The 12,733-nt window shown below is 46.8% G+C and overlaps 1 protein-coding gene across 5 annotated transcripts in view; it reads right to left on the bottom strand.

Annotated features, from left to right (window-relative positions):
• The window catches only part of FAT3 (FAT atypical cadherin 3), a 484,297-nt gene that overhangs the window by 182,085 nt on the left and 289,479 nt on the right, over nt 1-12,733 (bottom strand). For all 5 annotated transcript variants that reach the window (XM_048492351.1, XM_048492353.1, XM_048492352.1 and 2 more), the window contains exon 4: nt 10,828-10,889. In XM_048492351.1, coding sequence (XP_048348308.1) covers nt 10,828-10,889 — 62 coding nt within the window. The remainder of the gene's footprint in view (nt 1-10,827; nt 10,890-12,733) is intronic.

Here is a 12,733-nt window from a genome sequence, read left to right as displayed (position 1 = left end):
CACAGTTTTCTGACACCGCCATAAGCTACGAAGCATCAAAAATACAGAGGGCTCTTGTCAACTGTGGAGGTTTGCTTCTTTGCAGTGCCTATTCTATTTGGCTTTTGTCGGCTTCTGTTCTATTAAAAATATTTGCCAAGACTTTAAACCCAGTGTAGCTGATTTGCTTGTAAGCAGTTTGGAAGATGAAAGCTGTAAGTGTGTTTTGACATTGTGAAAGCCTTCCTGTTTGTCCTACAAATGTACACAAAAGCGCTGGTATGTTAATTTCATGTTGTTTATATATTAACTGTGTTGTAGAAAAACTGGCTGTTCTGAATTCTTGCTGCAGGTCCCTTGCAGCTTAACCCTGACATATTCATTCTCTGCTTATGTTGATATGTAATGCCGTCGCTGCCCTGACCACATCTAACTCGCATCCTACTTGATCTTCTCAGAGCTTATGCCGAGCCCAAATTGTTGGGGAAGGGGTTCCCTTGACCAAGAACCAGATGGATTACCAGCGTCTTATTATAAAGCGTTTGCAGATATATTAATGGAACCATTCCTGGCAACGACGAATGGGATTTTACCAAAAGGGAAGTGACCAAACACATGAACAGGGGGTCAGAGTCATGAAGGAGTCCTCTCCCCCTGACTGACCTGGCCTGCAGCATCTGTCAGTATGCATGAAAAGAGAAGCAAAAGTGTTGGCACTCTTGTTCTCTTTACATAATAGTAGGCCTTTCCTGAGAGGCAGCATGGTATAGTGGTTAAAGTATTGCAGAGGCGTGGCTTCAAGGGGGCATGGCAGGGGTGGAGGATACACTGGTGCACCAGTTGCTTTCCCCCCTTGCTGCGCCTCTGAAGTATTGGACTAGGGCAGTGGTGGCGAACCTTTGGCGCTCCAGATGTTATGGACTACAATTTCCATCAGCCCCAATTGGCCATGCTGGCAGGGGCTGATGGGAATTGTAGTCCATAACATCTGGAGTGCCAAAGATTCGCCACCACTGGACTAGGGCTTAAGAAACCCCGGTCCAAATCCCCATTTGAGTCACGGAAATTTTGCTGGGTGGCCTCGGGCCTGACACACACTTTTAGCCTCAGCCCCGGCTATTCTTTGGATGGGACACTTCCAAGTAATACCAAGCAGGCAATGGCAAACCTCCTCCAAACATCTGTTGCCTTGAAAATCTGTCAGGAGTTGCCATAAGTCAGCTGTGACTTGATGGCAAAAATAATGCATTTCATACAGGCAGCAGAGAAACCCCCACACAGCTTTATAGAGGTTTGCAACCCAGCAGATGGGGCTCTATGAACTTCCTGAGGGTCTCAATTCATACGACGAAGAAGAAGAGTTTGGATTTACATCCCCCCTTTCTCTCCTGTAGGAGACTCAAAGGGGCTTACAATCTCCTTGCCCTTCCCCCCTCACAACAAACACCCTGTGAGGTGGGTGGGGCTGAGAGAGCTCAGAAGAGCTGTGACTAGCCCAAGGTCACCCAGCTGGGGTGTGTGGGAGTGCACAGGCTAATCTGAATTCCCCAGATAAGCCTCCACAGCTCAGGTGGCAGAGCTGGGAATCAAACCCGGTTCCTCCAGATTAGATACACGAGCTCTTAACCTCCTACACCACTGCTGCTCCACGAAGACCACTTCCTTAAAGCATGTGGATGTATGTAGGGTGTAGCAAGGCTACTTTAAGTCACTTTGATCTGCTCAAGAATTCCTAGGATGGGGAAGCCATGAGAGCAGGAAGAAAACTATGCCCCTTAGGAAAGCCTATTTTGCATTATGAAGAGTCTTGCTACTAATAGGTGGAGAGCCAGTGTGGTGTAGTGGTTAAGAGAAGGTGGATTCTATTCTGCAGAACCAGGTTTTATTCTCCACTCCTCCACTTGAGGGGCAGAGGCTTATCTGGTGAACCAGATGTGTTTCCACACTTGCAAATTCCTGCTGGGTGACCCTGAGCTAGTCACAGTTCTCTTAGGACTCTCTCAGCCCCACCCAGCTCACAAGGTTGTGGGGAGAGGAAGGGAAAGGAGCTTGTAAGCCACCTCGAGTCTCCTTATAGGAGAGAAAGGTGAGGTATAAATCCAAACTCCTCCGCCTCCTCCTCCTCCTCCTCCTCCTCCTCCTCCTCCTCCTCCTCCTCCTCCTCCTCCTCCTCCTCTTCTTCTTCTTCTTCTTCTTCTTCTTCTTCTTCTTCTTCTTCTTCTTCTTCTTCTTCTTCTTCTTCTTCTTCTTCTTCTTCTTCTTCTTCAGAAACAAATACATGAAATGGATGCCATGAAAATGAAGCACTGTATATTAGAACCCAAATCTTTCCTCTCTTAGCCGCCAGCACCTTTGTTACACAGAGAGAGAAAGAGCATAAGGCAAGATATTCTCAACAATCCACACTCACCATGCACAAAATGGGCTTTAGTATGCTAGTTACCTAGACAGGGTGGCATGAATGACCCCACGTTGGCTATACTGCACTCCAAAAACTGCTCAGGTTACGGGACTGAGAACAAACGAACGGGATCTATTTTTTTCTTTTTTATGCCCCGATGTGCAAGTCAGTGAGCTGTGACTGGATTAAACATTTGAGTTCCATCAAACTGCACATGGATACGGGCAGAGCAAAACAGGCATACTTTATATTCTCTCTCTACGGTAAGCTGGCGGAGGGGGAAGAAGGAACTTGTGCATTCACATCAGAGGAAGATTCGTTTTATCAGCATATATATCAGACAGCTGTCACTCCATGCGCTATCTGAACAAAACCAGACAACTCATTTCAATACACGAACAAGCGGCAAACACCCAGGCAGAAAGAGGGACTCAGAATAGGTTTGTTGGGTAAAATGCTTACAGGGGGTGTTGTTACACAGGATCTAGCTGATGCTTGTACAGCACGAGAGTCCGCATTTATTGGGGGGAAACGGCAGCTCTGCGCCATGTTCTGCCCCTCCTTCTCTGTTGCACACAGCAAAACGGACGCCTTTTCTGTGTAAGTCGCTTATAACGTTTCCAGCCTGCTAATGCCTCATTGTTTTCCAAGGAGTTCCACACATTTCCCCACCCCCATTTGGTTCTGGAAACGTTTTCAACCAGCTTTTGCTGAATTGTTCCTGAAAACACTTTTACCACAATATTTTTCCCTGAAACTCTGCATAGCAACCCTGGTGGTCTCCCATCCAGGAGCTAACTAGGCTGAAGAAGCACGTTGTGAAGAAGCAGGAAAGAAATGGACCAGAAATAATGGAACGAGTGAGATTCTGTGAGGGGGCACCTAGAGACCTTTACAGCAGTGGTTCTCAACCTGTGGGTTGCGACCGCTTTGGGGGTCGAACGACCCTTTCACAGGGGTCGCCTAAGACTCTCTGCATCAGTGTTCTCCATCTGTAAAATGGATAAATGTTAGGGTTGGGGGTCACCACAACATGAGGAACTGAGGCTCAGAACCACTGCTTTACAGGGAAGGACTTTCCATATTCCTCCAGGCAATCCTTCTGCACTGAACGCAAACAATAGACATGTTCCTAATTATAATAGTTGGTGTCCCTCTTTAGCTCTGACCTCAATGGCCTAGGATAGCTCAATCTCATCTGGTGTTGGAAATAAGCAGGGTCAGCCTAGTTAGCTCTTGGATGGGAGACCACCAGGGTTAATATGCAGAGGCAGGCAATGGCAAACCACCTCTGTTCGTCACTTGCCTTGAAAACCCTACGGGGTCACCATAAGTCAGCTGCAAAGATGGCATTTTCCAACACCACTATCCTTCCGTAAGCCGGAAGAAGTTCCTCTAGCCACAAGTCCTTCCCACCAACATTTCCTGTTGGAGAAAGAGCCTGTTAAGCTAGAGCAGCGGTTCTCAACCTGTGGGTCGTGACCCCTTTGGGGGTCGAATGACCCTTTCACAGGGGTCGCCTAAGACTCTCTGCATCAGTGTTCTCCATCTGTAAAATGGATAAATGTTAGGGTTGGGGGTCACCACAACATGAGGAACTGTATCAAAGGATTGCGGCATTAGGAAGGTTGAGAACCACTGAGCTAGAGGAAGTCTCCTTAGGTTGGGGAAAGGCTTCAGACTTTGCTTGGTGGAGTGATGGGACTCAGGCCAACATTATTATTCACTTTTATTATACCTGCTCAGAACCAAAGAATTCCCCTCCACAAAACAAATAAAAAATATGATCCTCTGAAGATGCCAGCCACAGATGCAGGCGAAACGTCAGAAGAAAATGGTACTAGAACACGGCCATGCAGCCCGAACACCCCACAACACCCCAGTGATTCCGGCCGTGAAAGCCTTCAACAATACAAATAAAAAATAGCACGTACATCATCTGTTTCATAGAGTCATAGAGTTGGAAGAGACCACAAGGGCCATCCAGCCCAACCCCCTGCCATGCATTCATCCTGCCTCTGTTCAAAAACCTCCGAAGAAGGAAACTCCACCACTCTCCAAGGCAGTGAGTTCCACTGTCCAACAGCCCTGACAGTCAGGAGGTTGTTCCTAATGTTTAGGTGGAAATGCCTTTTAAGCAGAAGAGATGAACAGGTAAATGTTCTGATCATCATCTTCTGCTAGAAAAACTGAACACTCCTTGTGAGCCACTATCCCAGTTTTCAGTGCTGTTCTACTCCTCGATGTTGTCCTTACATCTCGACAATACAAGATAATGGGAACTTTCTCTAAAAAAACGGAAAGGGAAAAAATAATCTTTCGTTTTCTCTCTCTCACACACACCTGACTGGGCAACTATAAAAGAGACTCATGCTGTAATTGCCAGGTTGGCACAGCCTTGCAAGGAGAGAAGTACAATCCGCAATCACGACTCACTTTATAGGAGGTAGTTATTTTCATTTATCCGTTCCCACAAGGAGGTAGCCACCTGAATGTCATTTCGTTTACCACTCTTAACGTTTAAAGAACAACCACCACCAGCCCCCCCCCCCCCGCCCCCATCCCAGGCACTGATCATGTAAGGCACTTCTGTAGAACCATCACAGAAATGGCAATTGGCTTGCTGAAGGTTACGAAGCAACGGAATGTTCGAGTAATTTCCATCCCATTTAATCTTGCACCATTCCCAGGTGAAGAGAAAAGATGCGGACAGTGATCTGATGGCTCTGATAGGTACCTGCCAGAGGGAAACGTAAACATCGAGGTGACACATTTATAGCATATCATCCATGTGTACGATGTGAAGGGTCATAAAGGGACTCCTGAAACTGGGCAGCCCTTGTAGAAGGAGGTACTTCCATTATCGAAGCAGTAACATAGCAGACTTTACCACTGTGTTAAACAAAGCCCTCCAGTCTGTTAAAAAATAAAATAAAGCTGGTACACTCACTACAGAACATAGTGAATTTGGGCAGAGGGGATAAGATTTGTTGTAGAGCACTGTAGGAGCAGCAGCGGCGTAGTGGTTAAGAGCAGGTGCACTCTAATCTGGAGGAACCGGGTTTGATTCCCCGCTCTGCCGCTTGAGCTGTGGAGGCTTATCCGGGGAATTCAGATTAGCCTGTGCACTCCAACACACACCAGCTGGGTGACCTTGGACTAGTCACAGTTCTTCTGAGCTCTCTCAGCCCCACCCACCTCACAGGGTGTTTGTTGTGGTGGGGAGGAGAGGGAAAGGAGATTAAGAACATAAGAACTAGCCTGCTGGATCAGACCAGAGTCCATCTAGTCCAGCACTCTGCTACTCGCAGTGGCCCACCAGGTGCTTTTGGGAGCTCACATGCAGGATGTGAAAGCAATGGCTTCTGCTTCTGCTGCTGCTCCTGAGCACCTGGTCTGCTAAGGCATTTGCAATCTGAGATCAAGGAGGATCAAGATTGACAGCCATAGATTGTCAACCCCTTTGAGTCTCCTTACAGGAGAGAAAAGGGAGATATAAATCCAACTCTTCTTCTTGATCAGGAGTGGGAGATGAGTGCTAAGATGTCTCTGGTGCAGATGCTACCACAGAAACATTAGATGCTCTTAGATGCATTACAATGACCCCCTCCGCAGTCAGGTGCAATTAGGGATAATGACAGTAATGCTTCTGGATAAATGTACTGTGAGGATTAGTATGGTAATTTATATGAAGTGTTCTAAACCCTGAAAAAGTGATAAAGCGCCACCAGACAGAAGCTCACTTGTGGCAACCCTGCAGAGTTTTCAAGGCAAGAGATGAGCAGAAGTGATTTGCCATCTTCAGAGGCCAGCCATAGATGCAGGCGAAACATCAGGAGCAAAAGGCTGGAAAACCCACAAAAGCCTAGAATCATAGAGTTGGAAGGGACCACAAGGGCCATCAAGTCCAATCCCCTGCCATGCAGGAAGACACAATCAAAGCAGCCTTGACAGATGGCCATCCAGTCTCTGTTTAAAAACCTCTAAAGAAGGAGACTGCACCACCATCCAAGGCAGTGCATTTCACTGTCAAATCAGCCCTTACCACCAGGAAGTTCTTCCTAATGCTTGAGTAGAATCTCTTTTCCTGTACCTTGAACCCATAACTCCTTGTCCTAATCTCCGGAGCATTAGAAAACAAGCTTGCTCCCTCTTCAACATGACATCCCTTCAAATATTTAACCATGACTATCATGTCACCCCTTAACCTTCTCTTCTCCACACTAAACATACCCAACTCCCTAAGCCACTCCTCATAGGGCATGGCATCCAGATCTCCTACGGACTCATTCCAGCTTGTCAATATCCTTCTTGAATTGTGGTGCCCAGAACTGGACACAGTATTCCAGGTGAGATTTGACCAATGAAGAATAGGGTGGTACGATTACGTCCCTCGATCCAGACCAGTGTTTCCCAACCTTTTCGATGTCAGGGTACCCTTGACCTCACTCTTCATATCTCACGGTACCCCTGCCGCCACCCTCCACCGTCCCCTCCCGTTTCCCCTGCTTGCCACATCCCCCACCTTCCCCTCCCAGGGTGAAGGGTAGCACTGGGGGTGGTGGTGGCTGCTGACCTTGTGGCAGGCCCTGCCCCATGGGCCAGCTCCATGTCCTTGCTGGCGCTGGTGGGAGACACCACAAAAATAAGGGGGGTGGTAGTGTTGCCACGGTACCCCTGGGACATGCTCATGGCACCCCAGGGTACCAGGGAACCCTGGTTGAGAATGGCTGATCCAGACACTATACTCCTATTGATGCAGCCCACAATTGCATCGGCTTTCTTGGCTGCCGCATCACACTAAGGGAAACAACATTTAGTAGGATATTGTTGGAATTATTTGATAGTTGAAATAATGCTTCTGCTTCTTCTTAAGTGGCTTACAGCCACCACTAGAGAACAGCCAGTATGGCGTGGTGATAAGAGTGCTGGCGAATGAGGACCCAGAGGTTTCTGCCTTCAAATACCTTCTCAGTTTACTAGGCAACCTTGGGCCAGTCATTCCCCATCATCCTAAAGTACCTAAAGGCAGAGGCAGAGCAAGAGGAAACTCTGCCCAGGGAACGCACACGCATGGGTGCGCTACGCCCCTGCAGCAGTGCCACCCATCCCGGAATGCCCCTGCCATGCCCCCTCTGTAGCCTGGCCATGCCTCTGCTATGGCTCCACCCAGGGCATCGCACCCCACCCTGTCCCATTGATGCTACGCCTCTGCCTACAAGGACAGGATGGACACGGAGAAAGGATAAGATGGAGAAGGAGAGAAACAGGAGCTCTGAACATTTTGGAGGAATGGTAGGCTAAATGAGAAACTTACCGATACTAAGCCATTCCAACACATAGCAAAATCATTCATTGGGGAGAAAGAATCAGTATGTGTACTGTAAAACAAAACCTTGTGTCATCAACCTTGGAGTTTTTTTAAGAATGTCAGGAAGCATGTAGGGGTTATTGGGTGGAAACCTAGTGATTCTAAGAATCTTCTTCACGCAACGTGTGATTGGTGTTTGGAATATGCTGCCACAGGAGGTGGTGATGGCCACTAACCTGGATAGCTTTAAAGGGGGCTTGGACAGATTTATGGAGGAGAAGTCGATTTATGGCTACCAATCTTGATCCTCTTTGATCTGAGATTGCAAATGCCTTAACAGACCAGGTGCTCGGGAGCAACAGCAGAAGGCCATTGCTTTCACCTCCTGCACGTGAGCTCCCAAAGGCACCTGGTGGGCCACTGCAAGTAGCAGAGAGCTGGACTAGATGGACTCTGGTCTGATCCAGCTGGCTTGTTCTTATGTTCTTATGTTCTAATAAAGTCTTACTGTTTTTTTTAAAAAAGACACTCCCCATGATCCTATCTTCATAAATATTTTGGCTACAACTATCCAAGAAAATCATCTTAAAGTCATAACAGAAAGTTCACCTCAGTGTGTTGAAGATGCATATGAAAGGCGATATTTGCAGCCCGCTGATATCTGCTTTGCATAAAGAGCTCTAACGCTTTCATATTATTCAAGTTCGCACTGATTAGTTATGAAAAGGGTAAAGAAGCCCTTTAAGGGTATTAAGTGCCCCAGTCAAAATTAGTGGAACTGAGGGCAGGCTTATTTTAAAAAAATAATTAAAAGACCTCTGTCCCCACAGGGGCCCGTCAATGCCTCTGTCCCTCTTCCCTTCTCCCATGCTTGCACACACACCATGAAAGCGGAAAACGGAAGCTTTTAGGTCAACCTCCCGTCAGACGGCTTTTCACAGGGAGCCAATTTTATTCTCTGCTTATGTCAATCAGTCTCTAATGGGAGGAAGAGTATGAAATAAATCCGGAAGGTTGAAGTAGGACGACAGGAAGACCATGGCTATATTGGCAATTAACGGTTCCCCCAGGAGGTTAATTAACCACATTAGGAGCCAACCGTTTCGCAAAAACGCTCAGCAAGTGTCATAAAAGGAACGCTTCCCTTTCAGACAACTTTGCACCAAACTGTCAACAGTCTGTTTGTTTTTGGCATTGAGGAACGCGCTGCCAAACAGGCAAATGTTAATGCATTATTAACATCCGAGAATGGCCTATCTGGGCCTCTAATCTTTTGCACCTGCCAGTCTATAATTTGGCTTCCTCCAGTCTCGCAGATCCCAAAGCAGTAGGATATTAAATCATTCTCCCTGATTACTCAGTGCTCAAAAACAGACTGCCACGGCACATGGTTTTGTGTTCCCTCTTCATCCTATTACCTCAGGATGCAAGGTACCACTTTCCCCATTAGAGGAACATGAATCAATCTAGCTGTAGACAACTACAGTCTAAATGGTAATAAATGAGTTCCTCTACCATTCCTTCGCCATTAAAATATATGACTTTTTTTTATTTCAAGGAGAATTCGGCCTGTTTTGTTCTGTTCGTGTGCCCGAGGCAGTAAAAACAAAATAGGTCCCGAAACTTCTCATTAGTATACACGTTTTCACTCGACACTAACTTCAGTTGGTTGTTTTCCCTGAGTAGTGAAAACGACGCCATTAAGGCAAGAAGGAACAGATTTGAAACATTACTTTGTGTGGAACACAGCACGGCCCACGTTTTTCTCTTTTGGCCCCACCTGCACTTTCGTTAACATAAATCTGTGGCTGCAGGCTGCAGCTCGGGAGGGGCAGGGAGAGAGGGGGCTCAGAGCTGGCCACATGCTGCCCCCCTGGGCAAGCTGTAGAATGGCTGGCTTGGATAGCAGCGCCTGCTGGGGGGTGGGACCAGGGGCGAGCCAGTGTGGCTTAAAAGTCTGCCCGCGCTGCTCCCTGGTCTCTTCATTGTTCACCATGCACTTTCCCATCCTCCCACGCTTTTTTCGGTTGTGGTTTTGATGCAATGTAAATAACACTGTGGTTGCTTATTGGGTTTCATTTTTTGCAGCTTGGGCATGGGGATGGATACATTTGGGAGAAGAAATGCCTGCCTCCCCATCGATCTGGGGCCCCCAAAAGGAGCTTGAGGACGGCCACTAAGCCTTGTGCCCAGGGTTAGGCAAGTGTGTGGCCTATACCCCCTGATGGCAAAGCAGAGGCGGAGCTACCAGGGGGACGGGGAGTGCGCGTTGCACTGGATGCGCGCCTGGGGGGTGGAAAATTGTCCTCTCCCGCCCCCGCCCCCCCACGTGGCATCCCCCCACTGACCTTAGTGAAACAGTACAGGCTGGAGAAAGCGACCTGTTCTCTTCAGGCTGAAAACGGCCTGGTGGGAACTACACTTCCCAGGAGACCTTGTGAGCCCCAGGGTCTCATGGGAAGTGTAGTTTCCACCAGACAATTTTCATCCTGAAGGGAACAGGCCGCTTTTCCAGGCTGAACTAAGGTAAGGGATGGGGGAGCGGAGGGGCAGGGCGCTGTGGAGGGGGGAAGACACAGAGTACGCACCAGGCTACACCTCTGTGGCAAGGGGGGTACCAAGTAGAGGCTAGAGCCCACATGGGCTCGCAGGAACTTGCCACCCCATGCTGGGGGTGATGGTGTGGGGTTGTCAGGTGTACCACCCCATCCTGGATCCATCCCCATGCTGCGCCATTGCTCTTATATCCTATTGTTATCACTAAACAAGCTATGGCCAGCAATTTTGCCATCAAACATGTTGTGTATGTGTTGTCACTGTCCGTAAGCCATCCTTCCTGTGCGCCTCAAGCAGCAAGAAGAAAGACCGGCCAACAATATTTTGCTTGAAGGGGAATTCAAAGGGAACTTGAACATTCTTTCTTCAATAATGCATCTGAAACTTCAAGGGGAAACGGAAGATTTTGGGGGAAGGGGAAAAAGCGTTTCTCCAAGGTTGCTGAACAACCTCAGCGGAGACAGATAACTAGGGTACTCGTTGAAAAACGCATTTAGTGTAACCAATTTATTTTTGTAGCTGATTTCAAAACTATCATCCTAAAACTGCCTTTCACACCACATTTCTTCTCTCAGCTTACCTCAAGAAAATGTTCCGCCTGCTGTTCCCGATCCAATTTCCTTGACGTTGTAGTTATGAGACCTGTAAGAAAGAGGAGAATGTTTGCTTTTTAGTAACTGTCAAAAAAAGTACAAGTTTTTCTAGGATCGTACTAAGGGAGGGCTGAAAAGGAAAAATTAAGGAGTAAGTGAATCATACAAAGAGTTCATGTCCTCTTTCAGACAAAGACAGCACTAAGATCTAGAAAATCTTCCAGTTATCCACTGCAGCTGGAAGGGGAAAAAGAAGAATACCTCTATACCTCTATACTATACCTCTATACCTCTATACTATAAAAGCAAATGATTTGTTATTTTATTTATATAGTTAAAATGTATTTGGGTGCACTTTTCTAATAAAGATTACATTTGAATACAGGAGGAAGGTCCTAGTACATTACATGACAGTAAGGTCATCCTTTGATCCTACATATCTCCAAAGGCTAAACACCATCTGCAGTTCTAGGGAACACAGTCTATCCGTCTTGCTTGGTAGAGCTAGGCCTTCAGTTCTCACAATACTAGAACCAGGGGGCATCCATTGAAAATGCTTGCGGGGTGTGTGTGTGTTAGGACTAATAAAAGGGAACATTTCTTCACGCAACGCGTGATTGGTGTTTGGAATATGTTGCCACAGGAGGTGGTGATGGCCACTCACCTGGATAGCTTTAAAAGGGGCTTGGACAGATTTATGGAGGAGAAGTCGATGTATGGCTACCAATCTTGATCCTCCTTTATCCAAGATTGCAAATGCCTTCGCAGACCAGGTGCTCGGGAGCAGCAGCAGCAGCAGCAGCTGAAGGCCACTGCTTTCACATCCTGCATGTGAGCTCCCAAAAGCACCTGGTGGGCCACTGCGAGTAGCAGAGTGCTAGATGATGGACTCTGGTCTGATCCAGCAGGTTTGTTCTTATGATTTTCTCTGGAAGGTATTTATCACCATTTCAAGTTCACCATTATTTCTTTCAAGAGAGGCCACTGCTAATTTGGTACCTGACCGAGGAGGAATTCCTTCGTCTCCCCCCATCTCTGTGGATAACTTGCATGACACAGAGGTGGATGGCTAAACATCAGGCAGATGATGGCCCCTTGCATGTGCGAAGAGAGAGGGAGCAAGTGATGGGGAATGAAACAGAGATTCCTGGGGGAATTCTTCACAAGCGGGTGCTGTGCTTGCAATCAATTTGAAAAACGTTACTTATGATAATTAATCATTACTGATTATTTCAGTCATTATTTTTGTAACAATGTTTTCAGCCCTAGTGCAAGTGTGATGGCAAACAATATTTTTTCACCGTGAGGGTGAGCTTGGGAAAATCTCTATCCCCCCCATAGTGCAGTACAAATGCAACATTTCCATTCAAAATGGTGACGAACCATACTTGCCATTAGGTCCAACTTCCAAACCACGGTTTGAGTTTTCCCTGCCAACCTGGATTTGACATGGAAGTTTTGAATCTGTTTTTTAAAGCCAATTTTCGTTTGTATATTTTTGACGATTATGACTCATATATCTTTTAAACATTCTCAATATCTTTCCCTTTAAACTACCATCCTTCCATCAATGGACAGATTCAGTGCGGTGCTTAAAACATATCATAATAAAGAGCTTCCTTGATTTGTAGTCCTTACTGACTCATTAAAGCAATTTTAGCTTTCATTTTTCCTTTAACTGCAATTAAAGGGGTCAAACTGAAGCTTGCTTCTGTCTTTCACAACATGTGGCAATGAGCAGAAAAATCTACCACATTTCTGTCTTAACTGCCAACTGAGACTAATATCCAGAGATGTGGCTTTTCACTAATTGGGGGCAAACCTTAACTTTTTTGCCACATGTATAATTTACATTCAGGTATGCATTTCAAAAATAGCGTGGTTCAGGCATAA

Source organism: Sphaerodactylus townsendi, linkage group LG04, assembly GCF_021028975.2.
Source record: "Sphaerodactylus townsendi isolate TG3544 linkage group LG04, MPM_Stown_v2.3, whole genome shotgun sequence".
NCBI classification, from domain to species: Eukaryota; Metazoa; Chordata; class Lepidosauria; order Squamata; family Sphaerodactylidae; genus Sphaerodactylus; species Sphaerodactylus townsendi.
This window is presented reverse-complemented; position numbering and strand designations above follow the sequence as displayed.